Source organism: Carettochelys insculpta, chromosome 6 (assembly GCF_033958435.1).
Source record: "Carettochelys insculpta isolate YL-2023 chromosome 6, ASM3395843v1, whole genome shotgun sequence".
NCBI lineage: Eukaryota > Metazoa > Chordata > Testudines > Carettochelyidae > Carettochelys > Carettochelys insculpta.
The window spans coordinates 29,664,699-29,690,101 of NC_134142.1; the positions used below are offsets into that span (position 1 = coordinate 29,664,699).

The window sequence follows — 25,403 nt, forward strand, 5'->3', positions numbered from 1 at the left end:
AGAACTGGACACAATATTCTAGGCGTGGCCTCACCAGTGTCGAATAAAGGGGAATAATCACTTCCCTAGATCCGCTGGCAGTACTCATACTAATGCAGCTTAATATGCCATTGGCCTTCTTGGATACAAGGGCATATTGTTGACTCACATCCAGCTTCTCTTCCACTGTAATGACCGGGTCCTTTTCTGCAGAACTGCTGCTTAGCCAGTTGGTCCCCAGTTTGTTGCAGTGTTTGGGATTCTGATGTCCTAAGTGCAGGACTCTGTAGTTGTCCTTTTTTAACCTCTTCAGATTTCTTTTGGCCCAATATTCTAATGTGTCTAGGTCACTTTGGACCTTATTCCTATCCTCCTGCATATCTACCTTGCCCCCGCCTTAGTATCATCTGTGAACTTGTTGAGGGTGTAATCCATCCCTTTGTCCAGATTACTAATGAAGATGTTGAACAAAACTGGTGTCAGCATTGACCCTTAGGGGACTCTGCTTGACACAGATCACCAACCATACATAGAGTCATTGATCACTATCCGATGGGCTCCAACATCTAGTCAGCTTTCTATTCACCTTGCAATCTATTTATCCAATCCATACTTCTTTAACATGCTGGCTAGAGTACTGGGAGAGACTGTAACATAAAGCTTTGCTAAAGTCCAGGTATTTCGCAACCACTGCCTTCCTCATACCCACAGAGCCAATTACTTCATCATAGAATGTAACCATGTTGATCAGGAATGATTTGCCTTTGGTCAATCTATGTTGACTATTCCTGATCATTTTCCTCTCTTCCAAGTGCTTCAAAATGGATTCCTTTAAGATCCCCTCCTCGATTTTTCCAGGGGCTGATGCAAGGCTGGCAGGTCTGTAGTTCCCCAGAGTCATCTTCCCTTTTTTAAAGATGGGCACTACATTTGCCTTTTTCCAACCGTCCAGGACCTCCCCTGATTGCCAGGAGTTTTCAAGGATAACATGTCATCATTTTTTATTTTTATTATGATGAGGGGCCTCAAAACCTGGATGTGGCCTGGGCCTCTCTGGAAGGCCTGATGGTCTGTTGGGAACTGGAATATTATTCTTGACCAATAGAGCACCTGCTGAAGTTCAAGAGGCCTGTGAAAGGAAATTAACTTCCTCTAATGTCCTTAAGCATATGGGCGGGGGAGGGGGCGGGGGCAAAAAAGTTTTTTGCAGCATTGAAAAAATGAACCTATTCCACTGGGTTTACTGATTCCCGGGGGGATGGACATTGGTTCACACTCTTCTTTCTGGAATAGGTTTCCATGGAGGTAACACACTGTTGCACAGAGTGTAGTTTTTGGAAATGCATTATCCTGTAAGCCTAACAATAATTAGAGTATTTAAAGGCAAGCATAGAGCATGAAGGAGTTAGTTTGGAGGCCATAAGAACCAGTCCAGACATGTCCCCTCAACTTGTATTCAGCTTTGAATAGTGATTCTTACCTGCCCAGTTCTTCCCCTTTTCCTGACTCACAAGATGTCTGGATATCCTAACCCAGTGGCCCTCTTGTTGTGAAAAATCTTAGGCTACATCTACACTATAAGCATCTGTCTACAGCAATCACTGTCAGAAGAGATGTTCCCACAAAATTTCTGTCAACAGGTCCTGTCTACTATAAAAGTGGATCGATTTTTGAACCATTCTGTCAACAAAAGGGCTCCCCAGCGTGTCTACACAGCTTTTTTGTCCACAGTTTCTGACAACAAAACACACTATGTGTACATGTTCCACGAGTTTTGTCTACAAAACTCTCTATCATAGACATAATTTTAGAGTCTTAGTATCAAAAACAATCTCCAGAAGTATAGTATTTTAGCTCAAAAGTGAGGCCATACTTTAGACAGGCACATGTGTCTATATGAATAAAGTTGCATCCACTGCATAGTCTCACCCTGTGTCCTTTGGGTTAAATCAAATACACAACACCTTCAGTGACCTACCCTTACTTTTTTCAGCAGTAACTCTGGATGGTCATGGGGATGAGGGAACATGAAGGAGAACTGCAGGGCAGCTAAAAATATCATTCAGAGCAGAACTGAGCCAGATGAACACTTAAAATTACTAATGAGAGAATCATAATATTATATGGGGACGGGAGTAATTTTCACTATTAGGTTTATTTATTTGCACTTACTAGCTCATTTGTTTTTTCCACAGACAGTAGTTCCACTGGAAGATTATGCCCACCCTCTATCTGTGTTTGTTACTTGCCGGGCTTCATACTGCTGCCCATTGTGACCACCTGCCTGACCACCACAATGAACACAAAGACCATGAAGCTACAGCTCCTGAGGAACATCGTGAGAAGCACATAAGTGAAACCATGGACTACCTCAAACTAGTTCCCAGCAATGATGATTTTGCATTTAGACTCTACAATCAGATTACCAAAGCTGCACCAAAGAAGAACATTTTTTTCTCTCCTGTCTGTATCTCCACTGCCTTTGCAATGTTGGCCCATGGTGCTAAATCAGCCACCTTGACTCAGATTCTGGAAGGACTTTCCTTTAATCTGACAGAGCTTCAGGAGAAGGAGATACATGATGGTTTCCATAGCCTCATCCACATGCTAAACCAGCCTGGCAGGGAACTTCAACTTGACCTAGGAAATGCCTTATTTCTAAAAGAAAAATTGAAAATACTAGAGAAGTTCTTAGCTGACATCAAAACCCTGTATGAAGCAGAAGCTTTTACTGTCAACTTCAAGAATACTGCAGAAGCTCAGAAGCAGATCAATGATTATGTAGAGAAGAAAACACATGGGAAAATTGTTGAATTAGTCAAGAATCTTGATCCAGAGACTGCAATGATTTTGGTTAGCTATATCTTCTTTAAAGGTAAGCAGACATATACAGTCAAAGGTCTATTTAATATGGGAGCTTTAGGTAGCTGAGTATGGTTGGTATTAGAGAGGGTCCAGAAAAGAGCAACAAATCCTCTAGATTAAAGGTCTAGAGAATGTGACCTATGAAGAAAGGCTGAAAGAATTGGGCTTGTTTAGTTTGGAAAAGAGAAGATTGAGGGGTGACATGATAGCGGTTTTCAGGTATCTAATAGGGTGTCATAAGGAGGAGGGAGAAAACTTGTTCTTTTTGGCCTCTGAGGATAGAACAAGAAGCAATGGACTTAAACTGGCACAAGGGAGGTTTAGGTTGGACATTAGGAAAAAGTTCCTAACTGTCAGGGTGGTCAAACAGTGGAATAAATTGCCAAGGGAGGTTGTAGAATCTCCATCGCTGGAGATATTTAAGAACAGGTTGGATGGATGTCTACCAGGGATGGTTTAGACAGTACTTGGTCCTGCCATTGGGGCAGGAGGCTGGACTCGATGGCCTCTCGAGGTCCCTTCCAGTCCTCAAATTCTAGGATTAGAACCTAAAACAAGAAAACTACAGGTTTTTTTTTTTTGTTTTTTTTTTTTTTAACTTATGGGAAATTGTCCAGATTGTTAATCACATAAACTGACCTAGTTTAACAAATATCAAATCATTCCATTATGATTTGAAACAAGTGTTGTTGATATAGAAAGAAATATGTGGAAAACCAAACACCCACCTTGGACTGTATGTGTAATTCCTCTTTCCTGGAATATTCAACTGAATTCTTTCTGTTAGGCAAGTGGGAAAAACCTTTCAATCCAGAATTCACTACAGAACGAGACTTCTTCGTGGATGAGGACACAACCATTAAAGTTCCCATGATGCACAGAATGGGCATGTTTTACCTCCATTTTGATGAGGAGCTGTCTTGCACAGTGGTCCAACTTCATTACAATGGAAGTGCTATGGCATACTTTATTTTGCCTGAAAAAGGAAAAATGAAGCAGGTGGAAGATGCCTTATGGAAAGAAACTGTGACCAGATGGTCAAACTCACTCCGGCGAAGGTAATCATTTGGCAGTCGGGTACCACTTCAAAGTATTATGGAGTCACCCATTCAAACATATGGGCATAGTGCATCTGAAGTGCTGGTCTACTTTGAAAAGTGAATCAGGGACAATGGCACCCGGGGATTCTATGTTTACCGTCCCTTGGTTACTCCAAATCAGACCTGCTCAGTTTAATTTTTTTTTCCTCCTCACTGCCAACACTGAGCTTTCAGAGTTAAGCTGGGTTCTTTTTTGGACCAGGCATCCAGATCAATAAAGATCCTGCAGCTGAACTATATTTAATCATTCTTCCAGTGATGCATGGGTTGGACTAGAATCCAGCTCTCTTTCCCAGAGCTGCATCAGTTCTGCAGGGCAGCCAGGAATGAAAAGTAGCAAAGGTGTGTTTGAATCACTAATGTAATCAGTTTGGTTAAGCAAGAAAAGGCAACTTCTTCAGTCACTTGTCAGGATAGAAGTGCATGTTAAAATAGATTCACAAATTGCCAGTGGAAGTAACATCTTTCATACGCCAGAATCATGACAAACACACTAAGCTGAAGAACCCAAGAATCTCATTGTGTGAAAGTTAAGAAAATTATGACAAACTTTCACCTAGGAGACACGGGGAGATGGTGTGCATAAAATGGACTACTCACTCATTTTTAGATCTGAAGAATACTAGAAGTACTTGTTAAAGACATTTACAAGGCCCACTGAATTTCATAATCCACCCAGTTTTGTTTATTTGCAGATTTCCTGATTTTTCTAGGGTTTTATTTTTCAAACCAGAACATTCTGATGAAGTTCTGCTATCTCCCACCACTGGAACACCAGCTGCAACTTTTCATTGCAGCAGCTTGTTAGTAAGAGAAGACATACCAGCACCATTAGAGAAGCTTCATAAATCAAATCTGGCCAACCTCACGGAGTTCCTTGTGAAGTCACTGTTTATAATCAGGATCAGCCAATTTGCACCCATGGCTGTCTCCACAGCAGCCTTAGCTCTTGTTTAACATAGTGCTGTGTTTGCTAAAATAGCTGTAGCTTTGTAAAGCATTTGGTGCAACATCAAATAGACTCTTACTAGATAAATTAGCACACATTGATTTGATATGGGCATGGAGTAAAGGGGTGTAATCAATATGTGCTGATAAAGATAATTGGAATTTTTCAATATGCGTCAGTGGCCTTTGGATCAAGTCCAAAGTTAAATTGGGCAAGGGATCCACTGAGACAGAGATCAGTGTTAGTCCTGTCATATTTAACAAGCAGGTTTACAATTTGGTTTGCTGGCGCTAATTAGCTAGATGATACTAAATGGGGATGTGCTGCAGCAGTCACTGAGGACACAAATATAAAGCATCACAGAGTATTTGGAGATATCAGGCAGTGAATTGGATAGCAGCTGGCAATGTAATGCTGAAAAAAAAAAGTTAATGCAATTCTCAGCTGCTTACTCTGGAACAGCTTGTGTTACATCTTGTGTTAAATTAATCATGGGTGTAAGTCCAAAACATGTAAAAAACCACATGAACTAAATGGCTAATATTATGCTTGGTGTAATGTCACCCAAGCCAGAGTCATTACACTAGAGATGAGTTAGGCCCATTATCTGCATCACCATCTGAAAGCACTGCAAATCAGAGGGACAGATAGTACCCACACAAAGGAGCACGTTTACTCCCTGAGATTTTCTAGTAACAGCGTGTACACTGTACTCTGACCAAAGTGCAATATTTTAACTTCTTGTATTTTTTCTAACAGCTCAGTAAACTTGTATATTCCAAAATTTTCCGTTGCTGGTACCTATGATTTAAAGAGCCATCTCATCAACATGGGCGTTATTGATGTGTTCTCCGACAAAGCTGATCTCTCTGGCATCACTGGGAAACAGGAGCTGAAGGTTTCAAGAGTAAGTTTTGCAAACAGAGGGGTTCTTCTTCCCTTTTCAAAATGCCGTGGTAAAATGTAGCTTGTTTAGCACAGTGCCACCATGTCTGATGGTCAGTCACTATGGATCCATCCCCGGCTTTACTCCACTTAGGCTGAGGCGTTTTACACCAAAGGCCAGCCTGGATTTCAGATTAGCTCCATCGATACTAAAGAAATGATTGATTCTCTGAGATCGATCCACCAGTGTTAGATTCCATGGGTCTCGTGAAAACCTGCCAAATCAATGGCAGATCACTCTCCAGATCACCCTGTTAGTCTACCCTCAACAAGAAGAGTAAAGGGAGGTGATGGGAGAGACTCTCCCATCACATCCCCCACCCTGCTGTAACTCAATGTAACCCTCCACCCTGCTGTAACTCAACCCTTTATTAATATAGCTGGAGTTGTGTACCTAAGGTTGATTCTTCTGTGACACTGTAGACACAGGATAAGGTGTCTCTTCAGCAACAGTCTTTTACGCATTTTAAGGCTGTGGATTCTCCAGAGCATATCTTGAGTTCCCCTCCAGAAGTCTGAGAGGGTGAACAGGAAGCTTGATTCACAACAGATGCTGCCAAAAGTACATGGAAGATGCTGCTAAACCTACTGTTCTATGAAAACAGGAGCAGAGTGCAGGCTGGCCACCCCAATGGATCTTCAAGAAGTACAGGCAGGAGCTAGGTTAAATAAGGGTATCCCATTCCCCACAAGAAGGCAACTCAAGGTGAGGTATCATGAGGGGGTGAGGCACAGAGGAGGAAGAAAAGAGCTGAGAGATGTTTCAGATAAGCATCTATGTTTCTGGACTGATTTCTGGAGTTTAACTGGATGTCATTAATAGTGTCTGTTTACATGTGTTTGCCCAAAGGCCTTCAGTTGCTTCCTTTCTCCTAGGCATAAACAGATTAATAAAAGCAAGTTACATGCTTCTCTCATACGTATGAGTCTCAGAGGGCCTAAGAGGTACTGGAGCCTTGCAAGAGCTTTGTTCTGTTCCTCTGCACGCAGGTGAATTTCAGCCAAAATCCCTTACAAGCCAGTTTTCTGCCCCTTCCAGAGAGCTTCAAGATCTGGGAGTGAATTTTTTTTTTTGTAGATTGAAACAAAAATCTCCTTCATAGAGGGATGGCTCCTACACATCCTTCATGGCCAGTTTGGTCCACCACACTTTAAGAAAGATGCAAACGAATGGGCGTCCTGAGAATGACAATGAAAAGAAGTACAGAAAACCTGACCTGTGAGGAAAGGTTGAAAGACTTGTGAGTGTTTAGTCCAGAGAAGATAGAAGGTGAAACATGATGACAGTCTTCAAATATGTAAAAGAACGTTATAAGGAGAGAGAGACCTATAGCTACAATTTTTTCCTTGATCAGTTGGTCTTCATATGTACTGAGGGTAAGACATAACTGGTGCAATTTGCAGCAAGGGAGGCTTAGGTAACTTTCTGACTATAATGGCAGTTAATCACTGGACCAGGTTACCTAGGAAGGCTGTGGAATATCCATCACTGATGGTTTATGAGAACAGGTTGATGAACGTATGTCAGACACAGACGTGGTATACTTGACCTGGCCACAGTGCGGGATGATGGACTATACAACTTCTTGAGGTTCCTTTCAGCTCTGCATTTCTATGATTCCATGCTCTTCTTTCTCAGAGAGGTGGCAGTTGCTAGAATTAGAGAACTTCCTCTCTTTCTGCAGTGTCCATTTAGTCCTGCCCTTCTGCCCACTCCACCCCAGTAGACTTTCTAGGAAGCTCTAGTAGTGACCAGATTCATGTTTACTTACAACTAACTGTTCTCTGCCCAGAACTGCAGCGTGTGTTTTGTCTCCCACAGGTTGTCCATAAGGCCGTGCTCAACGTGGATGAGAGAGGCACAGAGGCGGCAGCAGCCACTGCAATTGAAATAATGCCCATGTCTCTGCCTCAAGTCACTGAATTCAATTCCCCCTTCCTGTTGCTTATTTTTGATGGAGTTACCAAGAGTACACTTTTTGTTGGGAAAATATATAACCCCACCGAGCATTAAGTGCTATCAGTTGAGGAGGCAATTATTAAATAAAGAAGGTTTGCAACCTGAATTGACTGATTAGAACTATCCCTTGCTTTCTTAGCGAATACTTCCAATCAACATCCAAATAAAACTGGTGCTGAAAAAGATGAACTGGGTGTAAGCAGCATGGTTGTCTAAGGTGGGCTGGCAATTTTTTTTTTAAATAGGGCAGTAAAGAAAAAAATTCTGACAGATGAGATTTAAGAGAGTTTTGTACAACTTCCTGCACACAACCAGAGTGATTTGCATCACAATAGAAGCCTTTTGTTTAATTTTTGGCTGTCAGCTAATGTGCTTTGGAGGAAATGTTGAAGAATTTTGCTAGCAGAGCAGAAATGGTGTTGTTCTATCATAGCTGGACAAGTGGCACTGTGCTGGGAAGTGAAGGGAGCTGGAGGTTGGGGTGGGAAGGAGAGGAGATAAGGTGAAATAAAGGCTCACCTTTTACGAGGTCACCATTGGGAATGGACAAACCTATTTTAAAAGTACTTAACTTTTCTCACTCACCTCAAGTACGTGTCCATGAATAGAATTGTGCAGGCAGCAGATTATCCTTTAGGGTCTGAAATGTTCAGTTTCCAGGGGAACTTGCAGTGCTAATCATACACCACAGAAAAGCTTGCTCCCACAAGATATCCAGCCAAGTGATGTAAAATTCACCAAGCCTGGATAGTCTGGGTGTGTATTTGAACTTCAACTCTGTTAAAGATGCACCCACCTCATGAGTCCATGTGGGCTAGAGCAGGTTGAGCATGGAGTGCGTTTTGGCTTGTAAGTATGTCGGCACTGGGGAGTCCTTGTCCCCCATTGGAAGAAATGTAGAAAAGACCTTTGGTGACACAGTACAATGCTGCTATTTCACTCACCCCTGTCAAAGGAGTTGAAGAATGAATATGTGCAATGGTTGAGATCCCTATAACCACCTATGCTGTGCCAGATTCCACCCTAGTTCCAGGGCACAACTTAATGCAGATTTAGGGCTGGTCTAAGTTTCAGTGGCTATTAATAACTTCCAAAGAATTGCTGTGGGAAGCAAATATCAGGCAGGTGTAGCAGCCACATACTCTTTCTCCCATCATAACCCCAGCAACTGGGTGGTCTCACAGGGGCAGAAGGGGAGTCATGCAGGCAATTCCACCTTCTGAGGGAACACCCCACACTGGAGAAATTCCCATTTAGCAAGGCAGTCTCAATACAGGCATGGATATAGCGAATGTGAGCTTTTCATATAGTTCAGGGGTGTCCAACAGGCGGCTCAGGGGCCAGAATCCAGCTCACGGAGCCCTTTTATCCAGCTCAGGGCTGGCTTCCATGGGGCCAGCAGCAGAGTGGCTTGAGCCTCGGGGCAGGTGAGGGGGGGCTAAGGCTGGGGGCAGGGAGTTGGTTTGGAGCTGCAGGGTGTCTAAGTTTGGGGCAGTGGGGGGTTTAAGGCTGGGGGCAGGAGGGCGGTTTGGGGCTATTTTGTGTTTGGCCCCCTGGAACACGTAAAAAATTGCCATGTGGTCCCCAGTGAAAAACGGTTGGACACCCTTAATCTAGTTTGATCTTCTGTGTAACTCAGATCACAAAATGATTTTTAGAGCAGATTTTTTTAGGACAAAACTATCTCATATTTTTGATTCAAAAGAAGCAATGAAGAATCTACCATCACTCTCTGTACATTGTTCTGAAGATTAATTGCTCTCATTGTTAAAAATCACATTTTCAAGCCATTAAACCCAGATATAGCTTCTGCTAACTGAATGATATGATATATGATGAAAGATACAAGATAAAATATTTGTTCCACAGGTAGAAACTTAGTCTATACCCAACTAACCACCTAACCTTCCCTGCGTTAAGCTGAATAGATTGAGCACAAATTTTCTGATCTCTTGAACGTTCTCATGACCCTGCTCTGAAACCTCTCCAATCTATCAATGTCCTTCTCAAACTGTGGGCACCAGACACAGTATTCTAGCAGCAATTGCACCAGTGCCAAAAGTAGAGGTAAAATAACTATTGCTGCTTGCAACTTCATTATTTATGGATGTGAGACAGAGAGCAAAAGCACGGCCTCCACTGTCACAGGTCAAGGGAATGGGAAAATGTGTTTGTAAACCTAGGCAAAATGGGCTTCACAAAACACTTTGGCTTTAAGTTCCCAACAGGAAAGCTAACTGAGAAAGAGTTGTTAAATGTCCCTTTTCCAGGTTAACACTCTTTCTCTAACTATAGGTGTGTATCCTGCAGATAGACCAAAAATATAAACATCCTTCACTAGGATTTCTGCCAGCAACACCTACAAAGAATGCACATATGCTAGGCAGCCTTGCTGGCTTCTTCGCACACTCATCCATCTGTTTGAATGGCACCCTGGCTAGGATCATTTGCATTAGGGCGTACGTGGCCATTCATTTGCAAAGCAGCCCACATGATAGTACAAATCTTTTCAAAAGATGCCTCTCTGGTGTAGCACTGTCTTCACCAGCCTCTGCCTGTTTCATCACATCTCCTAAGATCTTGACCAACAGAAAAGACAATGACATACCCAAGGCTTATTTGTTCGCTTACTCAGGTGCACCTCATTTGGCCCACATGTTCAACCAGGTAGCTCAGTAGAGCCCTGGTAATGTCAACGGAGCTACATCAATTTGCACTGGCTGAGAACCTGGTGCTGTGGATTTCAGTAGAGCAGCATTTTGTTCATTCCAGGGAATGTGAGAAGAAAACCAGGCCCAAAGCTTCCATAAGGTTAAATATGGTCATCTCCCTTGTAGGTCATTCTGCTGCTGGAGAAGAGGAATGAATGTATGGTATGTCAGCAAAATACAAACTGACAATTTAATATTCAGATACTATATATGCTAATTTAGAAACAGAGAGGTTTCATGAGATGATTAGATACATTTATCATCGATATAGATATAGATATTGAACCTCTCTAAAATGGCATCCTGGGGACATGAATGGTGCCAGATGACAGAGTTTACTGGACCAAGGAAGGTCGATGTTGTCTAGCAGCATTACCAACACTTACTTTGCTTACTTGTCTCTTGAAAGACATTTAGGGTCAAATTACAGCCAAATAACAGCAGAGGACACAGATCCAGGATTGGTGTCTAGCAACAAACTTTATGGGACCATAGGTAACTTGGCCATACCCATGGTAAGCAGTCATTCAGAGAAGTAAAATCGTGCCGGATTACAGATATTGCCAGCGAGAGAGTTCTGGATTAGAGAGGTTCAGCCTGTATAACATATATATGCAAACACCGGGACATTTACTTGATAAGACTATATAGTGCAGTTATCCTGAATTTGAAAAAGTAGAGGGACGTGGAATGTGAAAGGTGATACACCTTAAGATACCAAGGAACTGGGATTAAGTATTTTAAAAATGACCTGATTAATAATTCTTCTTTTTATTCGATCATACATGGCTAAATCTGCTTCTTTTTTCAGTGCACTAAAATTAAGAGCTAATGTTTTTTCCTTCCTGAGAGACACTAGCTATGGGGAGAAATGAAATACAGGCAATGCGTAGATAGTATGGCATGGTTCAGGAAACAACCCTGCATGTGTCCAGGAAATGTTTTAAAAAGAAAGATGATCAAATAAAAATATATGCTAGGGTAGTAGCTGTGGTATTGGCAAAATAAGTAAGTTAGGATGGAAAGCAATAGTGGGACCATATTTAAGGAACAAATATGGCTATTTGCTTAAGCCAATATTGTTTTTATTTGTGGGGGTTGTTACCATTCAGTGGGAAGATAATTCTGTTAGTTTGGACAGGGCCCACTGTGAAAAGGTGACCTTCTACTCCAGCGTGGAAGAGGATATTAAAGAACTAAGTGGGAGTAGAGATGTCCACTTTTTTGTCTTTGTAATTGGGGTTGGAAGCAAGTGGAGCCAAGGTATTGATGAATTATTAAGGATTCTTGGAACTGAGAAAGGAAAGAATTGTAAGAAAAATGTACGTAGACTCACGTTGTATGCCACAGCCGACATGATGGCCATCTTCTATGACAAATAGTGATCCTGGCTCCATTCTGAGTACTCTACTGTATCTGTAGTATACATGTTTCTCCGTATTTTAACTTTGCTTTTTTTTTCTTTTTTATCATGGATTATTGATTGTTTTCTGTGGCTGATTCAGGACTGGAGTATCTCCACAACTGGCAGTTATGGCTCCTGGTTAATAGGCAGCTCAGTGTTACTTTCCATTGCATTCTTCATCAGAGCCAGGGCTGAAGTGCCTACAGGATCTTTCTCTCATTGCCTAGTGTGCTGCTCAACCTCTCTCGTTTCGTTGCTCTGCACCCTTTCCTTCTTCTCTCCCATCATGTCTGCATCCCAAACCAGACGACTTCTTCATTATACGGCTTCTTTGCATTTCCTCTCTCCCCTCCAGATCTTTTCAGAGCCTCCCACTCTCACTCCTGCATTACAACACTTTTTTCCTCCCACCTGTAAGATACCATTTGTGCAGAAGGAGGATGTTGTTGACTTTGCTGCTGCACAGCCTACATTAGTCATCACACTCATACACACACGATGCCCTCAGGCTCAGGCTACAAAGAATCAGACACACATTCTCATTCTTCGCTGCCTTGCTTTAAGTTATAGCATGATTAGCCACAGCTGGGAAGGGTACATGCCACCCAGGCCTGAAGCCCGGCCTCCCGACCAATCGTTTCAGTTCAGTAGCAATGGTCCACAGATTCGAAAAGACAAAGGCACGTTTCCTGCGCCCGTAGTAGTGTAGCGGTAGCGAGGGTGTTAGACTCAGCTGACAGGAGGGTAAACAGCTGCACCACCCAAAGAGTAGCTCCAGGATGGAGTCAGGTTTCATATTGGCACATGTCCTGCCCTGCCCACCAATGTTTCAGGGACAGGACTATGCTACTTGCTCTTTTTCTGGGGTGCAGCTTTCTGTCCCCAAATGCTCAGACAGCTAATCTAGCCAGTAAATTGTGAGCAGAACCAAGCCTCCTTCTGCTCCCCATCCACTGAAAGGGAAGAGTATCAAAAGACCAGTCCCTGCTCTCACATCCCTGAACACAACCTGAGGAACCCCTTCTCAGCCCAGAAGAGAGGTGGGGACAGGCAGCAGGCTTACTCCCCTCCCTGCACAAGCACAGCGCAGGGATTTTGTGCCCTCGTGCTCTCCAGTTATGGGGTCAAAACAGTTTGCACATTACAATGAGTGGTGTTCTACAAAGCACTTGTTGCAAGGAGGAGGGCAGCTTCGCCATGGAACTGAGAGCTTTAAGAAGAGGCAGTGAGGCCTTGTGCATGGGGCACACTGGACTGGGACTCAGGAGACTGGGGTTTTGCCATTGGCTTGCTGGGTAATGTCTGCAAGAAAACAGCCCCTCTCTGTGCCTCAGTTTCCCACATGTAAAATGGAGACCATGCTGACCTGCTTTACAAAGCTCTTGGAGATGTACTATTTATCATTATTAATTATTATTATTATAGAAAACAAAACTTGCCTCAAGATAATTAAGGGTGTGCCTGGTACTATTTAACTCTTCTTCAGCTATGGTTAGGAACATTCTTTGTTGCTGTCAAACAGCTCTCATTGCAGCAGCCGTAAATGTTCAGGGTTGCTTGGGCTGGCTACCTAATGCTAGACAGGGTGGGAACATAAAAACTTTGTCGATCTTTCATTCTAGACCTCAGCAGACCCAGCGCTGAATTATTTATGAGTTTCAAGATAGTTTAGTTAACACTTTCCATTTTCAGCTTCTCATTTCTCCACTGTTGGCTCCAGCCAAGCAACAGAAGTGTTGAAATACCAAATACGAAGAATAGAGAGAGGGAAATTCTCAGGTCTGCCATCTTTACTTCCTCCTTCTAGAACGCAAGCTGTTGGGATGAGCTTTCTTGCATATGAAACCCTCATGGGTGGTATGGGAGGGCCATTAACTAAGCCCTGGGTCCTAAAGCAAAGAGTGCTGGACTGGCAGATCCAGCAACGGAAGAGGCGGCGGCTGGCAAACACACGTGTCTCTGGCTGGCAGGAGTATGGAGAGTTCAGAGAGACCTCGTTTGACAAAAGGGCTGCCGGTGTTCATTTTCAGGGTCCTTCACAGTCACTCCCCACTAGACCTATCATCCTTCATTCGTTAACAAGCCACCTCCAATCAGGCAATGGTGCCAGCCTCTGCTGTCCACAGGGATGTCATCTGCTCAGCCTTGCCTTGGGTGGTCCCTTTCTGAGGTAATCACAGACGGCAATTTGTAAGCAAGCTCAGTACACTCTGCCATTCGCCCAGTTTTATAAGTCCACTACCATTTCAGTAGCCCCAGTTTTTTGTACCTCAAAGGTGGCAGCCTACAACTGCCCACAGGTCACATTTTTAGTCAAGCACCTTCATGCTTTCTCCTAAGCTGCCCCTCATGCTTGGGAAAAGCTCCCTACAAAGCCACCTCATTATCCAATGTCAAATCCCGCCTCAAAACTTTCCTTTACCATGGTACCATGACAACAGGCTGCAGGGTCATGGAGGCCACTGCCTACCGTGCTGGACAACACCATCTCATTGCTCCATGGAATCCCCCAAGTATCTGTAACCCTCTGTTGATTCTGCTTCTATACTTCAATTGTAAACTCCTTGGGGCAGGTCTTTTTGTTCTGTGTTTGCACAGCAGGTAGAAAAATGTAGTCCTGGTCCTTGACAGGAGTGCCTAGTTGTACCTTTACTCTGGCCAATGGCCTCTGATGCTCTAACTCGGCCTTTTGCAACATGACAGAAAAACACATTAAAAAAACAATGTCCATTTGAAACAGGATTTCATCATTATTTGTCCTGTTTTATCTTTGGTAAATGAGCCCTGTGCTTGAACTCAGTGGGTCTCAACATACCACCATGTAATATGCAGTGGGGCTGACAAAATTGCCAGGTCCCTGGGAAAGAGGGTTGGAGAGGATGGCTCTGCACTCCCAGAAAGGGAGTGGCCTCAGGCAGAAGGTGTGGGGCTGGGGCTAGCCTCCCCCTCCAGACCTGCCACACTGCCCTTCAGCACTGTCCAGGACTTCAGCGGTGACCTAAAGGGCCCAGGGCTCTGGTCACTGCTGCTGCTGCTGCTGCTATGAAAGTGGCAGTGGATGAATGTGCTGGGCCCTTTCAAATTGCCAGGTCCCACGACGACAGTCGTCTCCTTCCCCCTGGCACCACCACTGGCAGGTCTGATGATATATCATTTCATTGAGACTATATTAAGACAAAGCTAAAACAGTAGATTGCGCCCAGCGATGAGGACAATGACTATTTAAACAATTTTAAAAGCAGAATTACTGTAACTACTTTTTATCAGGTTAGACAAAACCCTTTTGTCCGGTCATTTATCACTTTGTCTCTTCTGGTTTGTCAGTGATAACTTATTAAAATGTAGAAATGGTCACACTTTTGGCATAATCTAGAAATAGAATCCCATCAACATTTTGAATGTAAAACATCCTTCTCCTGTAGGTAGGTAATATTTTTCAATGTGCTGTTTGCTGGACCATAAACAATTGTGTGAGTCTCTGGCAACAGCATGTCAGCAAGGTTGTGTGCGGGACGGCTAACGAAACAAGCTCAAAGATATGTTTACATAATACACGGACTTAGATCTTGTTCTAGTCATTATTTTATATTTTATGGTTCTTTAAGCTCTTACTATTTATTCTTCTACATAGTCTACAAACAAAGACGCCATTGTCTGTTGAATGATGAAAGACAGAGAGAGAGAGAGAGAGAAACGGTGAGCCAGAGGGTTCAAAAAGCAGGAAAGAGAATTGGAGTACTGAGCTTTCCCTAGGAGCAAGGTCCCCATCTGATTCAAAGCCCCTGCTTGGTAATTAATATTAGCGCTCTCGTAACAGAGAGTTATCTTCCACAACCGGAGTTCTTCGAGGTGTGGTGCACATGCCCACTGTATGTTTAGAGTGCACACTTGCCCTGTGCACTGAGGCTGGAAGTTTTTTCCTCACTGGTACTTGTAGAGGACTGGCTCTGGTGCCTGCTGGGGAGGTGCCCATATGCTGCAGTATAAGGGGCCCTTGCCCTCATTTACTTCTTGACCAAAACTGATGGTAGGGACAGAAGGTGAGTCATTGAACGAACATGAGCAGCACATCTTGAAGAAGACCAGTTATGGCAAGGTCACCGTCCTTTACGTGAGCGCTAAGCATTGTAAGCCTTTTATTTTCTTCTTCGAGGTCTTGCTCACGTCCATTCCACATTAGGTGACTCCCAAGCTTTACCTCTGGAGGTAGGTAGCCGTTATGGCCTTGAAGCTTGAAGCACTGCTCTGCTGAACACAGCATCCTATTTGGCCTGCTGGGTGATGGAATATTCTTTGTGACCCATGACCCAGTTGCAGCCCGACAGATATCTCGAGTGGGCACATGTGTGAGGAAGGCTGTCAAAGAAGCCTGAACTCTGGTGGACTGGGCTTTTGCCAAAGGAGTGGGTGGAACCTGAGCTAAGTCATAAAAGGTCCGGATGCAGGATGAAATCCAACTGGAGATCCTCTGAGAGGAGCACGAGAGGCCCTTTGTATGATTCACCATGGCAATTAATAGCTATGTAGACCTGAGGAAAGGCTTGGTCAGCTCCTGGTAAAATCCCAGCACTTGATGGACATCTAAGGTGTAAAAGCCTTTTTTTTTTTGACCAAGTTATGTGGTTTAGGTCAGAACACTGGTCGGAAGATGCCCTGGTTGATATGGAAGATTAAACATTCTTCAGCAGAAAGGCCAGAGGAGACCACAATAGAACCTTCTCCTTATAACAGTGTATGGAGGTTCAGAAGCCAGCACTTTAACTTCTGACACTCACCAGGTAATCACCACCAAAGGCCACCTTCTACGGCAGGTGGGTAGGGAGCACCAGGTCCACAGCGTGCCAAACCACTGATGGCACAGCCAATCTGGGGTGATCATAATGACTTGGCCTCGTCTCTCTTAATCTGTGCCAGGATCCTGGTGATCAACGGGATTGGTGGGAACATGTAAAGCAGGTCCTTGGAGGAACACACTGGAGATTGCAACCCTGCCCAAGCCCTGCAGAGAGCAGAAGCAGTAGGCCTGGTGGTGAACAGATTTGCTTGGAGGCTCCCCCACCTCCAGAAAGCAACTGTTATCACCTCAGGGTACAGACACCACTCATGGGGAGAGAAGAAGGATCTGCTCAGGCGATCTACTAGCACATTCCAGATACCTGGGACCTCCCAGCTGGATTGTGTGTTGAGTGCAGAACTGCCAAAGACTTGGCACTTCCTGACAGAGGAATGGTGAACAAACTCCCCCTTGCTTGTTGATATCAAACACAGAGGATGAGTTGTCTATCAACACCAAAAACACTTACCTGGTCAAATTCCAACAGTTGTTTCTAATGGGCTTTTACCCCCTACCCCAAAGCACTACAAGTGAGACTGTGTGTGTATCTAATGGGCTGCACTGCCCATAAGCGGCACTCTGAAGGACCCCTTGATGCTGAAGGGAATGTCTACACTTTTAAACAACCCAAAACAAACATAAAAAAAAATCCGCAGAGGCAAGTCCCAGAGCCAGAGAGTCAATGGACTCAGGCTTGCAGGGCTAGTGCTATGGGGCTAAAAACAGCAGCAGCAGCAGCAGCAGAGATTCCAGCTTGGGCTGGAACCCAGACTCTCATACCCATCCCCCAAGCTGGGTTCCAGGCCCTCCCAGGTCCCAAGTCCTTTGATCTAGGTTCTGAGATCTGCTAGGGTGGAGGCCTTTGCATGGTCTGTCTCTCTCTTATGCATTGGCAATGCTTGTGTAACTTATGCCAATAAAACGTCGTTGAATTTAAGCCCTCCTCGCCGAGGAACGATCCCTTCCCTGAGCTGCTTCCCACTCTTGCTCCCAGGTAGCTGTAATTTGCAGCTGGTCCTGACCACTACTGGCTTATACATCTGCAAACAGACCCAAGGCTCTGCTCTCACCCTCTCTGCTTGCTCAGGAAAGGAGTCTGTGGGCTTGGAATGCCTCTCCCAGCCCAAGGCCGGGAAAGGTTACAGTGCACGGGGAGTGGGTGAGAGAAGCACTCTTGTTTACCTTGATGCATCATGTAGGCCAGCCAAGAGCTGTTTATAGAAGAAGAACATTGACTGGATCAAGGTCAAAGATCTTAATATTTTTACTCATATTGGTTTGCCATTCATAGCTTTAAAAGGCAGAGATACATGCCATTATCCCCATTTTGCAGCTGTAATAGTCAAGGCACAGAGCAGTTAACTGACAGGAATATAACCCAGATCACTTAACTCCCAATCCTCTGCTCTAGACACCAGGCCTCCCCTTCTTCTTCCTTTTTGCCAAAGCTCCTCCATTTCATATTAATTGAGACAATGATTTCTGGGACCCTTTACCTCTTTCATAAATCTCTTGCTTCCAAGATCAGATTCTAATCTCTTGGAGAAATGCTGAGTTCAGCACTGACCTGCCCCTGGCATTTACTTTCAGTTCTGAAGCCACTGCAGCTCCTTTCCCACCCACCCACGCACACAAAAATCAGCCTTTGCCTGCATGGTTTAGGATGAAAAAATATCAAATAAAATTATTGTAAGCACAGAATAAAAAACAAGCCTATTAATAACGGGAGCTAGAATGCCCTCTTCAGACATTATCTGCACAGGAAAATGCTTCACCAGCTAATATCTTTGTTTTCCATTCTCTTCAAGTGAGTCTAAGAGCAGCTTTGGGTTTAATCTGCAGCCTACACACTGACCTTGCATTCCTCTTTTTTTCCATTTGTTTGACTTGAATCCAGGAGATAAAACTTTGCTGAGCAAAAGACTCCAAGGCACAGACTGTTTTTCATTTCAACGGAACTATGCCTTACTCTGCAGTCAAGGCCAAGTTTTCGGCCAGCCCCCAATGCACTGCCAGCTCCTACCTTTGCCCGAGCAAATCAGCATCACAGTGCAAACTAACAGGTACTTGCATGAGACATAATGTTGCAAATACAAGTTGCTGCTGGAGCAGCTATTTCATAGAGCTCAGATGAAAAATATTCTTCATTCTTAAGAGCTGCATGGGGGATTTTTCTCTTTATGCAATAGCTCTTCTGCATTACATCCTGTGTAGACTTTCTCATTCTGCATTAAGAATGTCTTTGTGCTCTGGAGCTTTAATCCACTTCCAAAGTTTATTAAGCATCTCAGTGCAGATAAAGCCTTAATGAAAGACATAATATCCCCAATTTCTGAGTCAGACATTGCCTCCACTAGGAGGGCTTAGTGCTGTTATACTGGTATTGCTATAGCTTAACCAGCAAAAAATGCTCAAAGGCATGCCATTAGATCATTGCAAAAGTGCTTACATGGGTATAGCATATGCTGGTTTCCCCAAGTATCCATATACCAGTTTTGTCCAGTGCTGTTTTTGTGCCGGTACTTGCTGGTACTGAGTACTGGCACCTTGGCAGCCCCAGCCATGGGATTGGCTGCGGGTGGGGTCAGAGACCCAGCTGAGTTCTGGCTCCTCTTTTTATTTCCCCCCAAAGCAAAGGCACTGGTTTGCCAGTTTAGCTGTGCCAGTGAAAAATAAATTAATAAAACATGTTCACTCCCAACATAGCTATGCTGGTAAAACACTTAAGTGTAATCCAAACCACAATCCAGATTTAACCCTGTAAAAAGAGCCTGTTTCAAGCCCAAGGTGGGTCTCCAGTTGTACACAAGCCTAATTTTTTTGTATGTGGAACATTTCACTTGGAGCAATGTAAGGGAAGCAATGAAGCCACTTAATTTTCATCTCTTTGGCTCCTTCTTTTGGACTCAGATGTGAATCTGTCACACAGCAGTTAGGTTTTCTCCATTTTATTGTAACAAATACTGTGCAATCCCATGGGCTACATTAGCAAAGGCTCCTGCAAGAGCTGCAGCAAGCAAAACATATACAGCCTAAAATGCATGGACACGGATGAAACCTGAGAGTTGATACTGTAAATCAAGCACCTCTCTTGCTGCAGTGTGTGCCTGCAGCCCTCTGTTCATGCAGTGCTCATGCCGGGTTCGCAGGCAGCATGTGTATTTTGCATGTCTCATCTGTGGCACAAGCCCATAACATTTGGCCAAAAACGCAAGTGACAGAAAATATTTTTGGCAATGCAATGAATCTACATTCATGTTAGGAGCTGGGCCAGCTGAGTAACTTGCACAGGTGTAAATTAAAATGTGAATTTAAATTGATAGAGTTGGACAGTGTCTAGTTTAATCTAAACTGAAAAAAAATCACTTATTCCAGAATAAGAGTGTACTAGTGTAATTAGGAAAAAATTACTGACGTAACTATAGCAGTATATTTATATTAAAGGGTGATTACACAGGGAGTTTTTCAATGCTGCAGCTTGGGGAGTTATATAAACATCCTGGAATAATTGAGAAAACATCACATGTAGACAAGTCCTTAGCTGACTTTCTTAAAGTTACCCCAGTTTTATTTGTAATGGTCTGTATTTTATAGGGCTCTGTCTCCAGAGGGAAAAATGGCTCTCTATTTTCTCTGATTTTTATTAAGCCATCTGGAGCATACACAAGAAGATGACCCTCTATTTTCCCATCCCAGCACATTAGATATATGCTTTGCAGAATAATGGGATTGAGCACATAAAAAGCTAATGAGGTCTGAACTTCATGAACACTGACTAATCTGCAATCCACATGAGCTGTTTCCCTGTTGAGTAGAAGAACGTGAACCAGTAAAGGAGGGGATGATATTGCAACTCCAGCTTGTACCTTCCTTTAATTTGTCTGGAGACAGAATTGTACAGAAAAGCGAAGCTGCTAAGACAGGCAGAACACACCCTTTCTTGCTATGTGTTGTGAGGCTCATTATTTTTAGAGCCTTAAAGTCTTCTAATGTGAAAGTAAGGTCCTATTAAATACAATAACGATTCCTTAAGCAGTAAGAGATAGCTATTGCCATATGACATACAGTTTAACCCTCCATCTTTAGAAGAGTGGGAACATCAGTTTAGTAAAGGTCTGACCAAAGAGCATGATTTATCCATGTATTGGAAAATGACAATGGAAAGTTCCTATGATGTGAGTTGGAAGATATTGTATGTTGTTTGACTATAAGTTACGGTGCATTTTGATGCAAAACACATGTAAAGATCAGGGTAATTTTTCCATGGTCCTTATTATGCCAGAAGTAGTTACAAGAAAGGAAGTAGAAGATGCTTCAAAGGAAGAAGGACTAATGAGATACAAAAATTCCTTTTCCCACCAGTAATAATTTAGCTACTTACTGTCAGGCTTATGCTGCAAGAGACCAGGGAGAGCATTGTATCGTTAAACAAAGAGGAAAACACGAACTATCATCGAGAGAACAAAAATAAACTTCAGTGGAAGCACACACCTGTCTATACTAGGGCTTAATTTCAAAATAAGGCCCCTTATTTTGAAATAACAAGGTGAGTGGCCACTCTAACATGCCCATTATTTTGAAATAAGAGGCTGTTTATTTCAAAATTGACATTCGTGCATTCCATGAGAAGTAATGCTGATTTGGAAATAGTTATTTTGAAATGGCAGGAGTGTGCACAGGTCATTGCTGTTAGTTAGAACTTACAGTCCTCCAGAGGCCCCTTGCAGCTACAGACATGACCGCTGCAGCCACACCAAGAATCTCCACTGCTTCACTCCTCTTGTGGAGCTCCAAACAGTCTTCAAAGGGGAGAAGGTCCCAGAGCACATGCCCGGCTGTGATGGCCTTGTGCAGGACACCACCACCCACGACCGACGCCGTTGCCTGTCCTGACCTGTTGACGGCTGCTTGTACTCCTGCAGTTCCCATGACTGCAACTGCCTAGAGAGGGAGGAAAGCCTCCGCCTGGACTAGTGTGGAGATCCTGGACCTTACTGAGGTCTGAGAGAGGAGATCAACCTCCAGGATCTCCACAACAGGAAGAGGAAGGCGGCTGTCTAAGGCCAGATTGCCACCAGGCTGGCCAACAAGGGGCACGCCTGGACCCTGGAGCAGAGCCTTCTCAGAATCAAAGAGTTGCAGCAGGCCTACCAAAAGGCCAAAGAGTGGAGCAGATGCTCTGGCGTTGCACCGCACACCTGACACGATTACCACAAGCTAGATGCCATCCTGGGAACAGGCTGGTCACCTCTCCCACAGTTATTGTTGAGTCTGGCCATGATACACACACGTCAGTCTGCTGGAGGGCAGGATGGCAGACAACAACGACAAAAATGAGGACGCCAGCCAGGCAACCATGCCCACCAGCCAGTGGGTACTCATGACCCTGGAGTGGGTCCCCCATCCCCCAAGCTTCCTCACCTGAAGGACCTGAGAGGGCAGCTCAAGTGAGTTCCATGACTTTCCCTGGCCAGACTTGGGGGCAAGCTGTGGGACCAGTGGGACCCCTAGGGCAGTCAACACCTCCCAGTGTCCTAGGGGTGGGTGCCAATCTCAGCCCCATCCATGAGCTCTACCCCCATGCCCTTGATCCAAGTTCTCGCTCCATTCCTTCACCTGTTGTACATCCCCCCAATAAAGAGTCCTTGTGTTCTACACGTGCATAGCAGTTTGTGTTTACTGTGATTTGACACTCTCAACTCTTTAAAGAGCCTGAAGAGATGTTACCTCTCACCTTAAGATCATGGAAGAATATTGCCAAAAGTGATGGCTGAGACCAAACCCCATCAAATTAGTAGTCTCTACTTTCCCCTTTGACTGCAGAGCTGCACAAAACATTCTGTCATGTTTTAAGGCAAAACTTTATGTTATGACCAAAGCCAACATATTCTGGGGTCATCCGTGACCACACACTGACCTTTCATGCCTACCTGAAGAAAAGAATTTCTAGTGTGAAGATCTGAATCAACATTATTCAAAAGTGAACAGGAACAAGCTGTGGAGCAACTGCTGCCGTGCTACAGATATTTGACTTGGCCCTGGTATACTCAGCTGCAGAGTACTGTAAACTGGTGTGAATAAAAAGCTGCTGTACCCAACTTGTAAAGATGTTACTGAATCAGACTATGCAAATCATCCTATAATGACCCAGCTCTAAATCAAGGGACCTTTACAATCAACACCTCAACTGTAACTGACTGCGTTAGCAATCATTAAACTTACAGCCGTTCATTGGACAACAAGAGGACCTGAATGCACCAAAGACTACCCAGAACTTCCCATCCAACAGGTTATGGATGTCATATCCCCGCAAGGGCTTGCATTACAAAAACCATTATGGATACATGTGATCACCTCAAGTCTCTGGCTCAAGCCAGGGAAGGGCAAAGCACATGGATCTCATCCACCATTGTATACAAATACATTATCACTGTTCAAATAAGATGTCTTCCAGGTTTCAAGCTGCCACACAGATGTCAGACCGCACTGAATGACATCTGAGCAAACCCTAGGAAATTCAGCTACTTGATGCACAAGTGGAAAAATCAAAGACTCCTCTTCGTGCAAACGTGGTGAGAACAGAATGAAGAATCCAATACCTCAAAATGCAGTGCCCCAAATATGGATTCCAAGATGAATTGGATGATATTCACAAGGGCAGCCTTGAACTTGTTTATGGAATACAACTGCGACCATGGAATCTTGCTCTGCAGATGCCATACACTTGCAAAAGAGAAAGCAGGCTAATGATTTTTCTGTTTAACTCCTTGCCACAGGATGTTGTGAAGCCAAGACTAGAAGAGGATTCAAAAAAGAACTGTATAAGTTCACGGAGGTTAGGACCATCAATGGCTTAACTAGCCAGAATGGGCAGGAATGGTGTCCCTAGCTTCTGTTTGCCAGAAGCTGGGAATGAGTAACTGGGGTGAATCACTTGATTACCTGTTCTGTTCATTCCCTCTGGGCACTGGCATTGGTCTTTGTCAGCAGATGAGATACTTGGTGAAATAGGCACTTTCTTTGACCCAGTAAGGAACTTTATAGGCTCTTATCATAGAATCTTAAGGCTGGAAGGGACCTCAGGTGGTCATTGAATCCAGCCCCCTGCCTAAAGCAGCTCTGAGAACAAAATGGCTGCTTTGCTTCCAGGTCAAGATTTTAGATATTTAAAGGTACAGAATACTAAAGGGCATCACAGTTCCTTAGCTGAGTAGACCATAAAAGGAACTCAATTCCTTGCAAGTTAGAGTCTTGTATGTGTATTGCTTCACTAAACCCGATAACCTTCTTTTATCTCTTACAGTACTAAAAATGCTGCAAAACCAGCAAATCATACATAAGCTAATCTTGTTTTTGTATGATACCCAGTACAAATGTTGCTCAAAGGGACAGATATTGCTGCATGGGCAAAACTTTCAGTAACAATAACTCCAAGAGCAACGTGAAGTGCGCTTGTATTGCTGAGTCTATGATTTGCCCACAAAATAAGCATTCACTGAAAGGAATGAGGATGTAAAGCTTGGTTAACAGGCTTTCTGTAGCAAATGGGGCTGTGGTTCTGTAGGATTCATTAATTAATATGAAAATGGAGCCAGCTGGGCTTGATTGAATGGTTAGGTAACTTCCAGCTTTGGATCTTTGGAGGTGAGAGATTGAGTCAGATGCATTGAAAAGAGAGCTGTGTTTTCCATTTGTCACAGCCTTTGAGAAGTGTAATTCCCCCAAATCTCAATAGCCTCCTCCTTGGAAGTATGAGATGTTGGTGGGAATGGGTATTTTGGAGAAGTTTAGTGTTTAGCTCTTCCTGGGATCAGCCAGAACTGCTGGGGTGTAAATTAAGATTAGGTCCATACTTCCTCTTCTAGTGAAACCCAGTAAACCCAGCTACTTTCAAAGCTTCTGCTTCCATGGGTGTAACAGTCTTGCTTCATCTGCACAGGGTGTGGGGGGTAGACGTTCCATGCAGGCTAGAGCTGTTACAACAAGGTAATGGTGCAGCTTCTCTCAAGGAAGGGCAGGCAGTGTGTTCAGCACTGCCCTCTCCTGGTGATTTCCACCAGGGGAAGGCAGGTTTAATGTAGCGATGGGTCTTTACAGGAGCTTTGCTGGGTGAGGCTGCTCAGGCAATGTGCTAATTTAGAACATAGTCCCTATGTTCTCTCTGGGGAGCATAGCTTCAATCTGTCCCCTCACCCACCTACTTTTTGGTCTTTGTTGGCCACCTACAAAGCCCTGGTACAGCAGTGATGGTGAGTGCCAGGCACCACCTCTGGCCCCTCTAGTTAGGCTTCCTATCACCATCCACCTTCCATTCTGAGCTATGCTTGCAGAAGCTGTCTTAGAGCCAAGATGAATCAATCCTATTAACTATAACTAATATTTAGTGTGCAAAAATTACCAGACGAATAGCCTTGGAAAGCAAATTGCTCCAGTGATCCAGGGAACAGGCACAGCCTGGGCAGTCATGCTTAAAAGATTTATAGACACAAAGGCCAGAAGAGACTTGTGCCATCATGTAGTTTGAACTCCTATGTAATTTAGGATTTCTCCAAGTGATTCCTACATGAACCTCATAATATCTCTTTGAGCTACATGTAATTAATAAATATTAATAAATAATAATAATAATAATCTTGACCAAATTCTGTCTTTAAA

General features: G+C 43.8%; 1 protein-coding gene across 1 annotated transcript; it reads left to right on the forward strand.

Annotated features, from left to right (window-relative positions):
* Window positions 1–2,196: 2,196 nt before the first annotated feature.
* Window positions 2,197–7,852, forward strand: LOC142015292 (alpha-1-antitrypsin-like). The gene is made up of 4 exons (XM_074998736.1): window positions 2,197–2,854; window positions 3,632–3,902; window positions 5,653–5,800; window positions 7,661–7,852. Exons 1-4 carry the CDS (start codon window positions 2,197–2,199, stop codon window positions 7,850–7,852), a joined length of 1,269 nt encoding a protein of 422 aa, XP_074854837.1.
* Window positions 7,853–25,403: the final 17,551 nt, after the last annotated feature.